Source organism: Phyllopteryx taeniolatus, chromosome 12 (assembly GCF_024500385.1).
Source record: "Phyllopteryx taeniolatus isolate TA_2022b chromosome 12, UOR_Ptae_1.2, whole genome shotgun sequence".
Taxonomy (NCBI): domain Eukaryota; kingdom Metazoa; phylum Chordata; class Actinopteri; order Syngnathiformes; family Syngnathidae; genus Phyllopteryx; species Phyllopteryx taeniolatus.
The window spans coordinates 18,187,634-18,208,457 of record NC_084513.1 but is presented as its reverse complement, the minus strand read 5'-3'; the positions used below and the strand labels follow the sequence as shown (position 1 = coordinate 18,208,457).

Genomic DNA, 20,824 nt, shown 5'->3' with positions numbered 1-20,824 from the left:
GGATTACAGTGAACCTTCACTATTTGTGGGGGTCAGGGACTCAGACCCGCCGCAACAATTTGCACATCGCCCATCCCTAAAAAAAATACTATAGAGCGCTCCTATCTCAAGGCTTTGCTTGCAAGTCAAAGCAAAAAAAAAAATCGGCTAGCCGACGACTCGTATCTCGAAAAGCTCTTAAGTCACTCATATCTCAATGCAGCACTGTAGTAGTATCAAGCAAATGTTTCTAGTAGTAAGTAATAAATCCAGCTACGGCTTCAAAGTAGAGTAGTAAAATAGGGTTTTCGATTTCAAGCCAGGGTTAAGGTTCCAAGTTAGTGTTTCTAGCCTTTGTAGTTAGGGTTTCAAATCATGGGTTCAAGCTGGGTTTTAGGGTTTTAAGTGTGTTCACCTGGTGGAGACCCTAGAAGTCAGAGTGAGCCCCTTCCTTCCTTCTTTTATTGCTTTCTTTCGTATCCTCCCTTATTTCCTTTCTTCCCTCCTCCTTTCCTTCCTTCTTTTCATACATCCCCATTTCCTTCCTTCCATTCTCCTTACATTTCGCCCTTCCTTTTTTCCTTAAATAAGTTCATTTTTGAAAAAGTATACATTCCTTTGGCCCACCCTGTATTTTAGGGGGCAAACACAAACCGTTCATCCCTAATTTGTTAGGTTACCTAAGATCATGGCTGCTCGAATCGTTGCCTTCCTGTGTCGGCTCTGTGGTGACATGATCTGGCCGGGGCATCGGATGCGCACAACCGCAACGACCCAGTGGCCATGTCGCTGACAAGTACACGTCTTCATGACACTCACGCTCACTAACCGTGTTTTCCAATAGACTCGTGATCACCAGGGTTTTTTCTTCTAGTTTCCCAGGGAGCGCCTTGCAGCAGTTAAATTCAGTAAAAAAAGAACGCTATCTCAACCTGTAATTGTCCATCGAGATAGAATCAGCCCTACTGCCGCGTCTCCTCGTGCTCTCATCAAGTTCCAAGCAGAACAAGTGAGTCTTTGCGTAATGGAGTAGAGTGATGGCTGTTATTACAGGCTTCAGGTGGAGGACCACCCAGAGAGAAAGAGAGAGAGATGGCGACTCGAGATGAACAGCGCCCAAAGAGCAGATTGACAAGCGGATTCAGCGGCGTGATTAATGTGACAACCTTTGAGAAAAGGTTATGGATCCGTAGGGAACGCTAATGTGTGCCGGACAGGGAGGACGAAGAGAAAAGAGAAGAAGGGCAGGAGTCAAGTGAGGATGGAGAAAATCAGCCCATTCCTCGGCTCTATTTGGGCCTCCAGCGCCGAGCTTCAACATTACAATGGAATGGTTTTCACATGCATTAACACATTGTCACTGGGTGTCTCCTTCCATTAAACACATTCTAACAAGCTGCTCTGCAGACTAACTGCATTTTATAGACACTAAGGAACCATTTCTTATATGCTCTAGGGCTCCCCCTGCAGTTGTAACTCATAATTTCCCTTTAAAAGGAACGAGGCCAGCCGCGAATGGGGAAAAGGTTTGCAATTGCCCATAGATGCCAGAAGACGGCGGCAAAGCACTATTTATGTCCAAGTGAACATGTGTCTTCCTCAACTCATTTCAACACACTTACTTGTTTCACACCAAAATGCCACCAGAGCACAAAAACAGCAAATAGGTGAGTTTTCCAGCGAATAACGGAGAAGAGATTAGCTTTTTTTATTTTTGTTCTTTTTTGGGGGGGCGCAACTATGTAAATGCCGAACTGCAAATATGCAGGGGTTAACTGTAAATCCATCAATTTTCTACAGTCCTTCTCCTCATTAGGGTGGCGACTGAGCTATTCCAGCTAACATTTTGCATGGGTGTGCCCTTCATAGGGCACATATAAGTAATCATTCACCCACATTCTCACTCATGCATAATGTAGTCTTCAATGAACCTAACATGCATGGTTTTGGAATGTCAGGAAGAAGCCAGAGTATGCTGAGAAAAATCCTGCAAGAACAGGGCGAACATGTTCCAAAAGAAATACAAACCCGGATCTCTAGACTGTGAGGCAGCTATACTGAACACGAGATCTCTGTACTGCCACCTTTAAAGGAGACGCATTACGTATTTTCTTTCAGAATTTGTAACAGTTCCAAGGTGTCTTTCTAACGTGTCATGCTTTTGTTTTTTAAAAAAGCCAAAAGATCAGGAATTATTATTATCGTTAGCATGACAACTAAAAGGCGGAGCTAAGGTGGCAGCACTCTTGAGCCTCAATTCTAAAATAGCGACTGTGAACTGCAAAGCACACACAGGCCCCTACAAGATGGCATGGATTCTATTTTTCCTGGTGGAACTAGCACCAAACCACCAAATTTGACTCTGACCGCCACCAGAAAGTGGCTCTGGATCTTAACCCAGCCTTACTTCCATGTCATTGGCGATTGACCGGCGTCCAGTCGAGGGTGTACATCGCCGCTCGCCCTAAATTCAGCTGGGGGCGGCTCCAGCACTTACGCAACCTGAATCAGTAAAAACCCTTCGGAAAATGGAAGGATGGGGATGCAATCGGCAATAAAAACAAGTACAAAGTTCTAAAAGTGAGTGGTCGTAATGTTGACAGTGGGCGATGTCACACTGTTCTCGCGCTGACACATACACTCTCAGTCAGTCCCACTGCTGAGCAAGGACACTGATTCATCTGCTTATTAAGTTTAGACTTGCCTCTATGATGATTATGTTGCTGCAGTCGCTTGATGAGCGAACTGCCGCTTATTTGCTTCCCTGCGTCGGCATGCAGCCGGCGACAAGCTTCCCGTTCTGTTCTCTTTGGCTGCCTGCAATCAAGCAGAAGCAGGAGCCAGCGCCATTACGAGCTAATTATGGGCAAATAATAAGCAGTCGTCTGTTGTCCCGATGCTGGCTGGGAAGGAAACGCGGCGTCTCGTCTGGATTGTGCATTTGCAACGCATGAATCCGTTTCTGGAGCAATGTTTGAAGCAAGGCTCTGTGAGTGTTGTGTGTGTTGTTGGCCAGTCCACCAAATTGGTCGTGACAGTTATATTCCTCACTGTCGTGTATGACGTCACCCACGGCTTTGTAGATTCCCATTCTGAAGTCCTTACAGAATTTTTGATTCATGCAACAACAGGTGAAGTGTTATCCTTAAAGTAGAAAATCCAATTATTGTGCGGGATTGGTTGTTGATTAATTGTGTCTTGAAGCAATCGAGTCAAAATGGATTACATTAAAGCAGATCCTCGGTTTAAGACGATCCTTGCATACGTGACATAAGTTGAACTAATTTGTGCAGCAGTGTAAGAATGTCACTCAGTTACCGCCATACTGACAAGTTTTCATTTGATTGTTTTACATATTGATTGCCTAGTGTTGTGTTGTTGTTGTTGTTAAATCTAATATCTCCTGTAATTATTACATTACTACTGAGTTAGCATAGGTTACTGATATACAAAGACTTACAAACATACAATTTTGGGTTACGCCCTGTATGACAATCCACTCTGGCGACAGCTGTTGTTGGTTTGCGTTTTAATTAACCACTCGGCAAAACACGAACATACACATGCGACCATGACACATGACTCAATTTTCTACCAGCCACGAGCTCCTCCCCCAAACCCAGAGATCTTCGAACAACAAAGATTTCCCTGACAGTGATAGCCTCTCACTTCGTTTATTAGCCAACCCGTTATGTAAATGTGTGAGGAAACCGGAGAAAAGAGATGAAACTCGAGCCCAGGACCTGTTGACTGTGAGCCAAACGTGCTAACCCCTACGTCGGCATGCTGTCTTTATTTGGTACCATTCTTTCATTGGTTTTGTTACCATTATGATTTTCTAGAGGCTTATGTTTGATGTTCTTTTTTTTTGTGAAAAAAGAATCACACGTAAGGGAAAAATAACAACAACAATTACCATGTTAATTGAGCTCCCATTCTGTTTTAAAGCGATATATTGCCGTCAGGGTTTCTCCTCTTCATTACAGATTCATGATAGACTTCATCTCAGCTCTTCGTCAACACACTTCTGGGAAATCTTGACTGTGACAATGTGACTTGCTTTTACAGAAACATCGATGTAAAGCTCCGTCGTAGTCTTTCCAGAGCACATTAGCGTGACCCTAAAAAGGGGACGGAGAAAGTTTACAGCGGCATCACTCAAGACGGAGACGCCTGAGTCTGATGCGTGCTGACGCTGATGGTGCACACGGGTGACCTTTGGGCCTTGGAGTGCACTCAGACAACACCCTCTGCACGCCTTTCAAGTCCCAAGCAGACGAGCCAACTGTGGCGGTGTCTGTGCAACTTTAGGGGCCACTGACAGCAGGCATCTGCCACCAGGCACCCACTCAGTCACTTTCGCATCAAATATGAAAACAAAAAACACTGTCCACAATAGTGATGTTCAACTTCGGAACAACCGAAAACAGGTCCGTTTAGTACCTGGTTATCATAGGGGTGAAATGAAACCAATGCTGTTCACTGGTCAAGCAGATTTGTCACGCGTGTGCATGTCATTGTAGAATTTGAACATATAAATAAACCAGTTGCAGTGCCTTAACTCTGGAAACTGCATTCCGGACGCTCTACTTTGATGCACCAGTCCATTCCCTTGCTGGCTAAATTAAATCAGAAATGACAATACATGCCGACGTTAGCCTACCTGGTTTCTGAGCCTTTGATCTGGACGCTCCACAGTCTCCACTTTGCTGCAGTGGCCCTTGGTCTCTTAACATAAAGTGTGTCTCGCGACTCCCTGACGACCCTGCTAGTCCCCAGGAGACGTCGTGGAGACGTCTCCGCAACCGGCGGTCTCAGACAAACTTGCTACTTGAATATGCAGTCCGATTGTTTTCTCGTACATTTTTATTTATTTATTTATTTATTTTTGGTGATCATCAATAACTCAACAAACATTTACAAGACACTGCAGTAACAAGTTGTTGCAGCAGTCAAAAACTATTTTATGCTTCGGGTACTTGACAAGACAAAGGAAGGTTCCTACTTAAATAGAATTGACGGCAATTATCCAGTGACCTTTAATACACTGTAAACACCATACACGTATATTTTGCTCCTTACAGGTTTGTTTCCCAACCCGCAGTCATGCTGGATTAGTATCACGCACAGTCACGAGTCGCTATCTCCCAGCATGTTTCTTTGCCGTTGACTCGCTCATAGCATGGATTGTTTTTGTGTCGGCTACAGGAACTTCTACTACATCACCATGCTACGCGACCCGGTCTCCCGCTACCTGAGCGAGTGGAAGCACGTCCAGCGCGGCGCCACCTGGAAGACGGCCCTGCACATGTGCGACGGACGCTCGCCCACCCAGGACGAGCTGCCCACCTGCTACAATGGCGAGGACTGGTCGGGCGTCACCCTCACCGACTTCATGCGTTGCCCATCCAACCTGGCCAACAACCGGCAAGTGCGCATGCTGTCCGACCTGAGTCTGGTGGGCTGCTACAACTTATCCTCCATGAACGAGAGTCAGCGCGACCACATCCTGCTGAGCAGCGCCATGAGCAACCTGAAGAACATGGCTTTCTACGGCCTGACCGAGTTCCAGCGCAAGACGCAGTACCTGTTCGAGCGGACGTTCAGCCTGCGCTTCATCTCGCCCTTCACGCAGATCAACAGCACGCGCGCCGCCAACGTGGACCTGAGCGAGCCCGTGCGCCGACGCATCGAGGAGCTCAACTTCCTGGACATGCAGCTGTATGACTACGCCAAGGACCTGTTCCTGCAGCGTTTCCAGTTCAGCCGGCAGAGGGAGCGCCGGGAGGTGCGCTTGAAGAGGCGCGAGGAGCGGCGTTGGATACGCGAGCGGCAGCAAGCTAGGCCGTGGCCGCCCAAACGCCGGGTGGGAGCTTCGAAAAGCCTGTCGGAGAAAGACGACAATGAGTTTGCAAGCACCACTGAGGACTACACAAGCCAAGTAGCTCGCTGGTGAAGCCATAAACACAACTCACCGTCTTTATACACTGCTCACAAAAAGTTAGGGATATTCGGCTTTTGGGTGAAATTTCAGGAGTGAAAATACACTGGCGGCACGGTGGACAACTGGTTAGAGCGTCTGCCCCACAGTTCTGAGGACCGGCGTTCAAATCCCGGCCCCGCCTGTGTGGAGTTTGCATGTTCTCCCCGTGCCTGCGTGGGTTTTCTCCGGGCACTCCGGTTTCTTCCCACATCCCCAAAACATGCATGCATTAATTGACGACTCTAAATTGCCCGTAGGTGTGAATGTGTGTGCGAATGGTTGTTTGGTTATATGTGCCCTGCGATTGGCTGGCAACCAGTTCAGGGTGTACCCCGCCTCCTGCCCGATCATAGCTGGGATAGGCTCCAGCACTCCCGCGAGCCTTGTGAAGATAAGCGGCTCAGAAAATGGATGGATGGATGAAAATACACTATAACTTATACACGTGAACTTCAGTTGACCCTCCCTAAACTTTTGAATGTCCAATTCTTCAATGTTTCTGTTCTTTTTACATCATATGGTATTCTCTAACATGGACAAAATAAGCAAAATTCACATCCATCCATGAATATGTCCAATTCTATGCCTTTCTGTAACTCTTCCAATCTCTCGCTGTGTTGTAGCCTGCTGATGACACACAGGCTGTGTTTGGAAACCACTCCCTATCCAATATATAGTGGATAGGTGAGTATATAGTGAGTTCTAACCAAGTGTCTCCCGAAGTTTGTTGAGCCAAGGCACATATTTTACATGAGAAAAATCGGACACTACCAATATACACAATACACAGGTCAAGTATGCACCGTCTACCATTTAATGAAAGAGCATTTATTGTTCTGCCTGTCAATATATGTCACTTGCATAGATAGATAAACAAAATATATATACATTATTTGTGAATAAATAATCCTTTTCAGGCCAATTAAGTGAAATTTGGTAATTTACCATGAACTCTCATGCACACTAATGTGCTTGCGGTATAGCGGTTGAGAATCAGTGAGTAAAGGTTATCCACTGTATATACAGTAGTGTCCTCGATGTAGGGGAATTGCAGACGGTCACTAGAAAAGCAATATATCCAATGATGCATTGCGCTGATACAAGAAAATGATTATGCGTTTTTGGCGTATAACTTGATTTCCAGCAAGAGACAAATTCATGTGTTATAGTGCAAAAATATCTGAAGTACAGCAACACATCACAAGACAGATGGACATTAAGTGCTTTGTTTGTAAAATACACTTAGAAAAAGAATATAATCTATTATAATTTATTTTATTGTTCAATATTTATATATTGTTCAATAGAAGGTCCTCCAGTTGGCCTTGATCCGGTATGTTATAATTACACGAAAGCAATGACGTAATTACCGCTGTAAAATAGTGTTCTAAAACTGACTTTTAATTTGACTGATGTGTGAAATTCCTGTTTGAACCACAGGACATTCATTGGTCGATTTATTGATCCAACAGCTGATGTGAATTTTGCTTTCAAAGTTGTGCATTCAAAAGATTAAAAAAAAAAAAAGTCAACTAAAATTCACCTGTAAAGGTTATAGTGCATTTTAAGTTCATTCTGAAATTTCACCCAAAAGGCCAATACGCCAAACTATTTAAGAGTAGTGTATATTCTCATCATATCATCATAAATGTGTTCCTCAGCTTTTCGATGTGCACTCGTCTTTATTTACAACAGTGGTTCTCAAACTGGAGTCTGGAGCTTGCGGGTCCGCAAAATAATTTGCCATAAATTATTATGTAATACCATTTTCAAAAAGTGCATAACTACTGTACATATGAGGACCGGCGTGACAGTAATATAAACTAACACACTAAACAAATTGCTCTTCCCTACCTTAGCTTTGGGCCTATTAAAAGCCCTGATGTGACGTATCATCACATAAATCTGACATCCCTGCATGAATAAAATCAAGTTTTCTAAAACAAAAGGCATATTAATACTGGACTAAACTTTTTTAAAATAACAAAACGTGACACCACCAAACAAAAATGTCACAATCAGTATCTGGGCCTGTTTAGTTGAACACAAAACTATTATTCTGTTGGATGAATGGCAATGGGACACTGGTTAATTGAACCTTCTACCATCTGGTGGAAGAATATTTCATTTTTCTGCCTGTAAATAAATCATAATTTTCAGACCAATTCAGTGAAATCAAGTAATTTCCCCCAAAACACCCGATGATCTCTCACTAATGGGCCACTGCCCAGTGGTTGGGGATCACTGATTTCAAGAATAAAGGTGTCTTTTCCATTGCAAGAATAACATCTTATTTATGAAACTCACTTGTTAAAATGAGTTTTATCCCCTTCTAAACTGACTTTAAAATCTTAATATTACAGCATTACTGTACCTTGGAAAACCCCAAGGATTCTTGTAAGATTACGACTTTTTATCCCAACAAATTTCTCTAAAGAGTACATACTTTGTTTTATTCTATTAGCAATACATTTCTTTTTTTTCCTAAAAAATATCAAAAACATTTGCAATGGTAAGATTACAACCTTTTTCTAAAAAAAAAAAAAAATAAGTAACTTTAATTTCTGTGGCATACACGGACGGGTACACATTACAATTGTGTTTATTTGCCATTATGATGGGGTTCCTTGGATAAATTTCTCCCATGAAAGGGGTCCTTGGACCCAATTAGTTTGAGAACCTCTGCTTTATAAGTGTGGACACTGCCTCCAGGTGCCCTTTTTCATGTCTTAAAACTCTTCAAATGCTGTTTTTAATCATTTCATCGCTGCCTTGGTTATTTTCTAATGCAGCTTTTACCAGAACAACAAAAAAAAAAACAATAGGATGCTGCTTTATTTAAAAAAAAAAAAAAAAGAAAGAAAAAAAAAAGTGAATGTCATCAAAATCACCGAAACATTTTTAAAAAGTAATTGTAGATGGTTGCATGCCACATTCACACTTGCACAAGTAGTCTGCAAAGAAGAATGGGCTTCTTTTTTTATTTGAAGTCGATGAAAAGCTTTTTCCTGAGGGCCACTTATAGTGCATGAGGACTGATTATGTGTTTGAGTTGCAATGTTCTTTTACTTTCACAAGTGCAATAACTTGCTTAAGAAAACCAATGTTTTTGGTATACAGTACAGCGGAACCTCTAAAGTAAAAAAACAATCCATTCAGAAATGCTGGTTGCCTTCAGATTTCTGATTTCAAAAATACATTTTCTGATATGAAGTAATGGAAATACAATGAAGCCAGAGTTTGCAGTGTTAAAACAGCTAGCAAGATTTGAATGTATCCACACTTCGCCAACTGCTCGACATGAGTTTCTGACCAAAGCCACGCCGCTCACTAGTTCATGCACGCACATGTGACTTACATTTCTATGAAAAATTCACTCCCTCCGTCTGAGACGAATCTTGTCCCGCCATTCTTCTACTTCTCTGCTAAAGACGCAAGGCATTATGGTAGATCACAACTTGGTGAGTGACCATTGGTTGGTCACGACTTTTTGCAATGCTTTGTGGGAAATTTTGAGTGCACTGAATTTCATCGCTAACCATTCAGACACCACTACAAAATGGCATAACCACTACACTGTGCACTATATAGTGGTTAGTGAGTGATTTCGGACACAGCCAATGTTAGCCACGGCTGCTCCGTTGTTACCATGTTGTTAGCATGATAACACTAAATGTTACTGGTTTTATTTATTTTTATTTTTTATTTTTTTGGAATGCACAATCAACTAAAATGATAAACGTACCTGTTGAGCAGAAATGTTCAAAAAAAATTTTTTGCAACTTCAGCTTCCAAATATCATGTAATCAAACGTAGTCACGCTCGTTAGCATAGCATACACAGGAAGTCAGCTATCCCGTTTTCTGGGTTTGGTCACGTTTGGTGACGTTCCACATATAGCAGATTAAATAGTTTTTGCCACATTTTTTGCTTCAGTTCAATGGACATTGTCTGCTCCTTTTGGCATGTGCACCTTTAGCCACCTGAGGGCAGTATAATACAGATACACATTGAAACAGTCACTCCTCAGTAAGCCACAGAGATGTTACAGATTTGGCGACTATGGGGAGATTACTTCCGTATGCCTGGGAGGTAAGTCTCTTCACAAACACGAAACGTTGCTGACTTTGCAGTGCCCATTGCGATGTTTATTTGATGTTTATCTTTTTTATCCGGCTTATCATTTTAGCCATATTTTCTGGAGCAGCCAGAGAAGTCTCAAAAATCTCCACTTCCTGCTCTATGATCATGACTTGTCGTCATCACATTTTTTTCATCTTTGCTATCTGTGGTAACCATCTATATAGACCAAAAAAAAAGTAAAAGAAGTGACTAATCACCCTTTTGGAGTTGACTCTTCAGCTGCTTACTGAGCTGTGAAGTCTTGCCAGATTTGGTGGATTTTTTTTGGGGGGGGGTTTGCACCTTTTTCTGGAGTCAAATTGCAACACGTTTGCCTTTGGAGGTTCCGCTGTAGTGAATGTGTTGTTGCTTTAAGAAAAATATGCCAACTGGTCCTGCACCACAGGGACAGCTTGGAAGTATTATAATGTCTAAGCCTATGTTATGCCATTATTGTTTTCTGATGTGAGACATGAACACACGTGAAGATGAAAGGAGAGTTTTTGTTTAATCTTTTCGTGTGCTTTTATGCTTCTTATCTCATATTCCCTAAAAGGCCCGCCGACACGCGCGCACACACACGCCTATCACGTCCTCTAATTGTCGGCATTACAGCTTTGTCTCGCTTTTAATTTTGATTGCATTTATAAAATACCTCAATGCCTTGTTTTCGCCCCTATCCTTAAGATTATTCCCATTCATCCATTTGCAACAGTGAATGTGTTTGAAGAGCACAGATTATGTGAACTTGTTGGACGTTTGTTAGCGTTTTCGGTTTCATTGATGGCGCCACCAGCCTGGTTCAAAACAGACTCATTCCGGTGGCGACCTTCCACGTTACAGTAGAAAATGTCATCCTTAAAAATCACATTCATGAATATTTCATTTCATCGTCGATGGTGTTGCTTTTGCGGTTGAAATAAAGCTTTCACTGTTGTGTGACGAACAGCAGGAGTGAGAGGAGGACAGATGGGAGCGCGGTATGTGCTATACTCTGTGTACTGGACCACTTACACTACATGGACTGCTTATGTAAGGGACCCCTAATGAGATTCTAACGCTGATGACATTATTTAATGGGGTTGAAGTGAGGCAATAATGGAGTTGTGATGGTTGGTTATTACATTATGTCAAAGCCTATAAGTGTGTATGACACGTGTCAATTACATAGAGTGGATATGAAAAGTCTACACACCCCTGTTTAAATGCCAGGTTTTTGTGATGTAAAAACATGAAACGATGAATCATTTCAGATCTTTTTCCAACATTAATATGACCTATTATCTGTACAATTCACTTAAAAAAAAAAAAAGAATCTTTTCTAGAGAGGAAGTAAGACTAAATTGAAATAATGTGGTTGCACAAGTGTGCACACCATCTGATACCATGTTGAAAGTGCCTCTGATTAACCCAAATAAAATTTAGATGTCTAGTAGATTTTTCCTTTATTTATTTATTTTTTAATTTGGGGGGGGGGGGGGGGGGGGGTTGTTCTAGTAGAAGCCTGAGGTTTTCATGCATTCCCTCCACCTTGCGTAAGGCCCCAGTTCCAGCTAAAGATAAACAGCCACAAAGCTGCTGATGCTTCTACCACCATCCTTCACTGTTGTATGGTGTTCTTTTGGTGATGAGCAGTGTTGTGATTGTACCAAACATCCCTTTTGAAATTATAGCCAAAAAGTTCACATAGCCTAGACATATGAAGAAAACGGGAGATTGTTGTCACGTCTACTAAACAGCCAGCACGTGTGAGAAATTCCTGCATCTCCTTCAATGTTGCTGTCAACCTCTTGGCAGCATCCCTCGTCAGTTTTCTATTTGTGTTTTCATCAATTTTGAAGGAACGTTCAGTTCTTGGTAATCTCACCGTTGTGCCATATTTTCTCCATTTCATGATGTGTATATTTATATGCCTTGGAAATTATTTTGTACCCTTCTCCTGACTGACACTTTTGCACAATGAGATTCTTCTCTGTGGACCATGGCTTTTGATGTGGAAGATGTGACTACAAAAAAAGGCAGTAAAAGCCCACTAGAACATCTGAACTTTATTTTAGGTTAATCAGAGGCACTTTAAATGCTGGCAAGTGTGTGCAGACTCTCTTTTAACATGATTTTGAATGTGATTGTCTAATTGTGAACACAGCCACATGCCCAGTTATAAAGTAAGAGGCTGTGCACACGCGTGCAACCACATTATCTCAGTTGTTTGTTTTTACTTCTCCTCTTGAAAACATTACATTTTTTCAATTGAGTTGTTGAGTTATATAGATCACATTAATAGTGGAGTATGTATGTATGTATGTATGTACACTATGTATGTATGGCCTTTTAAATTTTGATTATTTGCAGAGTTACTCAAGAATGGCTTGGCTGCCTGATGGGAAATGTTGCGCCAATTTATGATCGTTGGGTGGGAAAATAGAGAGTGCGTTCGCTTGTGTAACAATTTATGTACATGTTCAAACGTCTCGTGATGAAATGAATTGCCTTTGTTTGGCGTGTGACATTTAATCTGCAATTTTTCTTGTCAGACCTGGACTATTAAAAAAATGACGAGTAGAAATAAATGCATTGAATGACAATGACATTGTGGTGTGTGTTTTAAGTTCACTTGAGTTTGCCTTCATACACCACAGTATTTGTCACATGTAGAATACCTCAATTATTTTAGGGGCTCAAAGGTAGTAGTTTCACTAAACCATATTCCCAAAATCCAAACTGGCCAATCAGAGCACAGAACAGAGGTTTGACTTTTTCATGTAACATGCAACTGTTATCTAGAGAAGTTAATAGGAAATATTTTAGTTTTGTTTTTTTAATTCGGTTCCTAAGGCCAAAAATGAACCCAGATAAACGCTAGCTGTGTATAAAGCTATACGGTCGTTCACTCCTTTGTTTACTTCAAGGTAAGCAATTTATAGATATTTCATGTAAAATAATGGTCTGCTGTTGTTTGCTCGCTAGCCAAAGTACTAATGTAACCGTGACGATGCAAACAGAGCAAAAAAATGGCAGCTGTGTTTGTCTGCTTAGCCTGCAAAATCATCATTCTCCAAGTTGTTTTAGTAAGTATATGTTGTTAGCTTGTTAACCAAGATGCTAATATTATGCTACCAGCTACTAAGGGTACGTTCGGAAATTCAATCTGACGCTCTCACTGCGCTCTGAGAGTGCAGTGTTCAGAGAGGCAGAGCGCGCTTCAATTTCTATGAATTTACAAACAAGCGTATTGGCCATGGGCGTCCGCCATATTGGATGTGTCAGTTCTGCCTGTAAACATCTCGTCCTGCCTGCGGTTCGGGCCGCTGTGTCTCCTCAGTCAGACCGGCGTTAGTGCGCTCAGGCACTCCCAGAGTATGGCACTCTGCATAACCGAACAGCACACTCCAACAACGCTATGAGTTTCCGAACGTTCCGGAGTGTAGAGCATGCGCTTGGAATGAATTTCCGAACGCGCTCGTTCGTAAATTCATACAAAATGGAGCGTGCTCTGCCTCTCTGAACACTGTACTCTCGGAGCGCAGTGAGAGTGTCAGATTGAATTTCCCAACATACCCTTGGTCATTCGAATTTCTAATCTACATCAGTAGTAAAGATCTCCGCCTTCCCTTTCCGCTCCCAAGCCAGAGCAGTCAACACAACGAACGTGTGTTCTCACAAGTGGGTCTTCTACATGGAGGCAACCAATCAGAGGAAAATATGGACAAAGCGGCTAGAAAACTGGGTCAAACAGAAGAACCTGTCAGAGGGGCCTTTTATGGACAAACGTATGAGAAACACAAGGTTTTTTTTGGAAATGAAATTGACACTCATACTAAGTCCATGTTAGAGAGTCACTCTCTAGAGGTCTACATAGCCAAAATACAAGACCTTTAATTAATCTGTTTACAAGCCTCAGCAGGTGCTTCCATTTTGGTTACCAACTGATAGCAAAATAGCATCTATTAACTTTTTGCAAGCTGTGGATATAGCTATGCAGTCCTCCGCATAGTCTGCTAAAGCTGTCAAAAATCAACAGGCACACCTTTGACTCGTACTGAAGATAAAATAATAGGATGCTGTTAATGTAGCGGTGCTGCTAACGTAATTTTTCTAGTTACTATCTGTGGTGCTAGCTAAGGTAAGAAGGCTAGCTACATATGAGAAATCCCCCCACTTCTGAGACACTGTTTACTTACCTCGGTAAGTGCTGTCGTTGTAGTTGGTTGGCAACGGACTTCAAGGGGGCTCACCCGTTAACTCAACGCAGACTCTGGATAAAGCTGTGGTCATCTGCATAGTCTGCCGAATCCCTCAAAAATAAACAGGCACACCTTGGTCTGCTCCAAAGTAAGTAATGCACTTATCTGTTAATTAATCCTATGCCCTTCTTAGCCCTGTTAGTACTACTTACTATTGCTGGTACTAGCTAATATAACAAGGCTAGCTACATGCAGAAAATATGTGATTGTTTACATACCTCAGTAGGTGCAGCTGTTCTGGTTATTAACTGAGTTCAAATGGGGTCAGCAGTTAATGCTAAAAAAAAGAAAGAAAAAAAAAACACCTCTTATAAATTTTGTGGAATTTTTTTGCAGGCCGTAGATAAAGCTCCACCGCAAGCGGTCATCCGCATAGCTTGCTGAATCCCTCAAAAATCAACAGGCACACCTTTGTCTCCTCCAGGGTAAGCAATGTAAATGTAAGATGTACTGTTGTTAGCTCATTAGCCAAAATGCTACCACTATGCTACTATAGTCGCACTGCCTAAGATAACAAGGCAAGCCACATATGGGAAATCTCCACACCTGCATTAATATTGAGAGACTGTTTTTGCTCCTCGGTAGGTACTTCCATTCTGGTTAGCAACAGACATTAACTCTAAAAAAATATATATATATATAAAATGTACCGGCATTACCAGATAACTAGCAACCCTTTATTGCTCAGTGACTGTTTTTCTCAATGTCTTTATGTCTCAAAAGTGTTCTCTGTCAATTGACTGTCTGTTGTCGTCCTAGAGCGGCTCCAATTACCGGAGACAAATTCCTTGTGTGTTTTTTGGACATACTTGGCAAATAAAGATGATTCTGATTCTGATTTAATTCCCATGTGTGGTTGAGAAGCGTCAATGAAATTGACAGGCAGGGTCGTAGCTTCAGCTATGCGGCTGTCTGCATAGTCTGCTGAATCCCTCAAAAATCAACAGACATATATTATCCATACATATATGATGTACTGTTGTTAGTTTGTTAACCAAAATGCTAACATTAGATACCATAGTTACTATCCGTGGCGCTTAGCAAACTTACCCATCAAAGCTAATGAGGCTAGGTTGCTCATATTAATAGCATTCGGATATACCTCACTATCATCTTGTTACATCGTAGCCAGTTGGCTAAGCCATTAGCTGGTACATGCCCACCAGCATGCTTGACACATGATGTGGTATGCGTTGGATTGTGAACTTTTGTCTTTAACTTCCCATCAGGAGATCATTGAGGTGCCACAATCTTTGTGCGCTGTATTTGAACTCTTTTGATAGAAATGATGGAAGCTATTTGCACGTATTTTTCATGCCATTACAAGGAAAAACCTTGTGCCTCCCCTCAGGTTGCGCTGTATGGATGATTAGAGTTTCCAGCAGATGGTATGATTGTATTATTTCTGATGTTTTGACCGTAGGAAAAAAAAGGAATCATTTAATGATTTGGAGAAAAACATGGGGGGAAAGAAATACATAGACAGCTTTTCTCCAAGATATTAATTTACTTTCTGAGCTTTCATAGTCAGCAGGGGAAGAAAACAAAAAAAAAAACATTGCCTAATTCCATATACTGCTCATTCTGCAAGGAACATTGACTTGTTCATATCACAACATCCATCCATCCATTTTCTGAGCCGCTTCTCCTCACTAGGGTCGCGGGCGTGCTGGAGCCTATCCCAGCTGTCATCGGGCAGGAGGCGGGGTACACTCTGAACTGGTTGCCAGCCAATCGCAGGGCACATAGAAACTAACAACCATTCGCACTCACAGTCATGCCTACGGGCAATTTAGAGTCTCCAATGAATGCATGTTTTTGGGATGTGGGAGGAAACCGGAGTGCCCGGAGAAAACCCACGCAGGCACGGGGAGAACATGCAAACTCCACACAGGCGGGGACGGGGATTGAACCCCGCACCTCAGAACTGTGAGGCTGACGCTCTAACCAGTCGGCCACCGTGCCGCCATATCACAACAATGGGGGAAAAAAATAAAAATACCTAAATATAAGGCATAATTATGCATGATGAACCTGTGGTCTCATTCACCAATTTAATTGGACTAAATCCACTTTTGGTCACACTTGATTAGGAAGAAATCAAATTATTTATTATTATTGAAGAACAAGAAAAGCAAATAAAATAAAATAAAATGCAATTCAATTACAAAATGTAAAAACATTTTTTTTAATATAATTATACTAGTATTTATAACCCTAACTCTTTTGTTATGTTTTTGGTCAAAATGACTGATGCTCTTAATTAAGTAAAAAAAAAGATTAAGTGTATGCACACACACACACACACACACACAGACACACACACACACACACACACACACACACACACACACACACAGACACACACACACACACACACACACACACACACACGCGGCACGGTGGCCGACTGGTTAGAGCGTCAGCCTCACAGTTCTGAGGACCGGGGTTCAATCCCCGGCCCCGCCTGTGTGGAGTTTGCATGTTCTCCCCGTGCCTGCGTGGGTTTTCTCCGGGCACTCCGGTTTCCTCCCACATCCCAAAAACATGCACATTAATTGAAAACTCTAAATTTCCCGTTGGCGTGAATGTGAGTGCGATTGGTTGTTTGTTTGTATGTGCTCTGCGATTGGCTGGCAACCAGTTCAGGGTGTACCCCGCCTCCTGCCCGATGACAGCTGGGATAGGCTCCAGCACGCCCGCGACCCTAGTGAGGAGAAGCGGCTCAGAAAATGGATGGATGGATGGATGGATGGATGGATATATATACACACACACACATCCATTTTCTGCACCGCTTATATTATTAGTATTTACAATCATCCGGTTATGTTGCAAGTCAAAACGACCCACTTTCAAGTTTGTGTTTTTTTTAAACTGCAAGTAATATATTTTAAAAATATGTATAAAACTCCTGTTGCCCTTTTGTTCTTTTGTTCATGCCATTATATATTTTGGGGGATTTTTTTTTTTTGATTGATTAAAAACATATACTTCAACACGTAGACATTTTATGGGGTGTATCAAATAAACAAATATAACAGGAGGGTTATAATGATATGATTCATCCGCAATAATGCATACATTTAAACTGAGTCTTGCAACAGTAATTTCTCTGTTGCCACGAGGCACAACACAAAACTAACACTACACTGACATTTAGTGGTCATTCCTGAGAGTTGCACACCCATGACAAAAAAAAAGAAAAGAAAAGAAAACGTAAAAATATATAATTTTAGAATTATCTTCATCAAATGCAAACAAAAGACATATGCTCGAAGCAATAAGAGTGATTTTTGATTATTATTATTTTATTAGTCCTCTACTGGGTACTCAATGAAATACTAGAAATACAAGACTTCCTCAGTCGTCAGCACTGAGATTCCGAGTTTGAATCTTGGCAATGGCCTTCCTGTATGGCGTTTTCATGTTTTCCCCTTGCTTGCATGGTATATTCAATCTTCCTCTCACATTCCAAAAATATGTATGTTAAGGTTTATTGAAGACTAAATTGTCCATAGGTGTGAATGTGAGTTTGAATGCTTGTTTGGCCATATTGACCCCGCGAGTGACCGGCGACCAGTCTTGGGTGCACTTGCCCTCGCTGTAGCCTAGGCTCCAGCTCACCCATGAGCTTAATGAGGAGCACTGCACAAAACGGATGGGTGAATATTTTGCTTTATAATTCTGTTTTACAATGAGTCATGCGACGTAAATGGAAAGTACACACTGGATGTGTGTGTCACAAGAGGCTTGTCCTTGACATAGCTGTCAAAAAAGGGTATTTTCAGGAAACTGAATGGCAGTGACATGCGTCAAGCCAAGTAAGCGTTTTAAGTATGAAGAATTTTTAAAGGGGACGTGCTATGGAAAAAAAACTTATTGTTTGTATACAAATAACTGGAGTGCCTGCCTAACCATCAAGCATGAAATTAAACCAAGTAAACCTTTTACCTGGATGATTTTTTTCAAAAGTCCCATGCGATCCAAAAAAAAAAATAAAAAAATAAAAAATCAGGTTTATCTGGTTTGCACAATAATTTGGGTTGAAAATGCCCAGGTTGCCCCTTTTGAAGCTACTGTATTGGTCTTTTCTACCTGGCATATGAGACGATAAGATTTCTCATTGATACTCAATATGTAACTAAGCTTGGCTCAGATTAGATCGCTGATATTTCTACTTTGAAGTCTAGAAAACAACGTCTCGGCAGCCAAGCGTTCATAGGGTCGTTGCATCACGCCCTTGAATGGCGTTCCCGTAAAGGCTGCACAAATACAGTATAGTGTACAAACTATCACTTTTATCAAACCATAGAGATAGAGAGACATAGAGTAGCAATAAAGGACGTGGGCAGAAAAATAGATGGATACTGTATGCAATAAGCTCCAGCTTGGCTCTTCATTCATTCTTTGCCCCCGGCGGGACGCGCCTTGATCGCCCACATTTTGGTGACAATGACTGTGAAAGCGTCGCCATTTCATACAGTTACATTATAAATGATAAATATAGTTAGGCATTGTTGTAAAACAACACGTCTGTGCTTTAATGTACTGTATTTGCGAGTCTTGGCGGCGGCCGCTCGCGCAAAAACCCGCAATAATAAAGGTAATACGTCATTTGCGGTAACTTTATGTAATTTCAGCAGACAGCGAGTATACTTTGATGTTGTCATTGTTATCACTGTGCGTTTGCCTGGAATGTTAGCACGCCGACGCGGAAGTGCTCCATGCGCACAGTCCATTGCCAAGGGCCCTGAGCTGAAGGGGGCCCGAGTGACGGCTAACATTGGTCCATATAAATGACAAAAATGTAGCACTTCTTTAGACAGACGTGTCGGGAATCCCCTTAGTAGCCCCTTAGTAGCTGTTGCTGGTTGATGGCTATGAGGCGCCTCCCAGAGACGGCTGATATTGGTCCAGAGCAACGACACAACTGGAAACCTCTCGTAAACACACGGCGGCATTTGGGCATCACCCCAATGGGGCCACCTACTAGCAGGCTTGTTTTGCGTGTGTGGGGGTTTTATGGTGCGGGGGGCTCCGTGGGGTCTTCAATTGCCCCTGCGACGTGGTGGCTGTATGTTTGGTGATGTGTACAAGCACCGCACACACAACGTAGTGTATGAACTGCTTCCTCTACAAGTTACAATGCTTTTTTTCTTCTTTTTTTCCCCCCGAACCCTCTGGGCTCTGCTTCCACAAGGAGAATCAAGCAGCCAGCTGCAGCGCACACTTGCCGGCGAGAGCATAAGAATCATAATCAATAATGAAAAGGCAAAATAAGTCATTAAGTCATTCCCACAAGAAACCATATGTCGTACAAAGATGGGCGATACTACAAAATGAGGTCAAAGGAACAATACCAGGGATTATTTCTGTTTCTCTTTTGGTCATATGACTCATTCATTCACTCAGGGACTTTTTCCTCACGGGTGGGCAATGTGCTGACCTCAGCATGTGACACTGAATGCATTCTGCATTTCCTGTTTGCTGACAGGTTATATGTATTAAGAAATCAAACACACAGGCAAGTATGGAATATTATGATAGTATTAGTTCGGCATTTGTATTATTTTATTCTTATTTATGAATTGATTATGCATTCATTTGTATCCTTTTATTTCCCGTATTAATACTTATTTTTATTTAGTAAAAAAAAAGGAAAACAAGAAACTTGAAAATAAAAGATTCAAGTATGGAATGTTATTCTAGTATTAGTTTGTTGTTGCTATACTGAATTGGCATGTTATTGTTTATATTTATCATTCAATTATTGGTATAATGTAGTGATATTTGTTATTTTTTATTCATTTTTAAATCAATAAACTTGGAAGTAAAAAAATGCTAATTTATAATATTTTCATGGAACCTGTTAGCCATTAGTTAACTATAATTGATACTTTTTATGTTATGTGTTATGAATTGGTATTATTTGATGTTACACGTTTATGTATATGTACTATGTGTTAAATTGTATTTCTCAAAATAATTTATATTTATTATTTTTCTTTGGTAAAGACAATCAAGAAACTTGGAAGTGAAAGAGGTAAATTATAATATTAGCATGATGTCAGTCATTAGTTATCTATGAATTGGTCTTTTATGTTATGCATTTATGTACGTATGTATTCATTTGTTTTTCTCAATAAATCATAAATAAATAATTATTTTTGTTATTTTTCTTTAGTTGAAAAAAAAATCAAGAAACCTGGATGTAAAAGAGGTAACTTAATATTATCATGAATCGGTTTGTCATTGGTATTAGTTCATTATTATGTATATATTGTATGTACACATATGGTTTAGTTAATGTGTATTTCTTAAAAAATATTGTATATCATTAAAAATAAAGGGAAATTTGGAGGTAAAATGCAATTATATAACATAGTATTAGTTATAAGTGCCAGTATTTTTTATTGTATTTTCTACTTAACTAGTTTATTATGAAATCCATCCATCCATCCATTTTCTGAGCCGCTTCTCCTCGCTAGGGTCG

At 41.2% G+C, this 20,824-nt stretch overlaps 1 protein-coding gene across 11 annotated transcripts in view; it reads right to left on the bottom strand.

Moving 5' to 3' along the window:
- uggt2 (UDP-glucose glycoprotein glucosyltransferase 2) overlaps nucleotides 1-20,824 on the bottom strand; it is a 122,797-nt gene that overhangs the window by 100,000 nt on the left and 1,973 nt on the right. For 6 of the 11 annotated variants that reach the window (XR_009791091.1, XM_061792100.1, XM_061792103.1 and 3 more), the window contains exons 2-3: nucleotides 14,266-14,605; nucleotides 5,567-5,863 (exon numbers count right to left, since the gene is read on the bottom strand). Coding sequence is in view for 10 of the 11 variants with exons in the window: in XM_061792100.1 (XP_061648084.1) it covers nucleotides 5,567-5,694 (128 nt within the window). In the remaining variant the exon portion in view is untranslated. The remainder of the gene's footprint in view (nucleotides 1-5,566; nucleotides 5,864-14,265; nucleotides 14,606-20,824) is intronic. The other 5 variants (XM_061792096.1, XM_061792094.1, XM_061792098.1 and 2 more) reach the window with 3 other exon arrangements.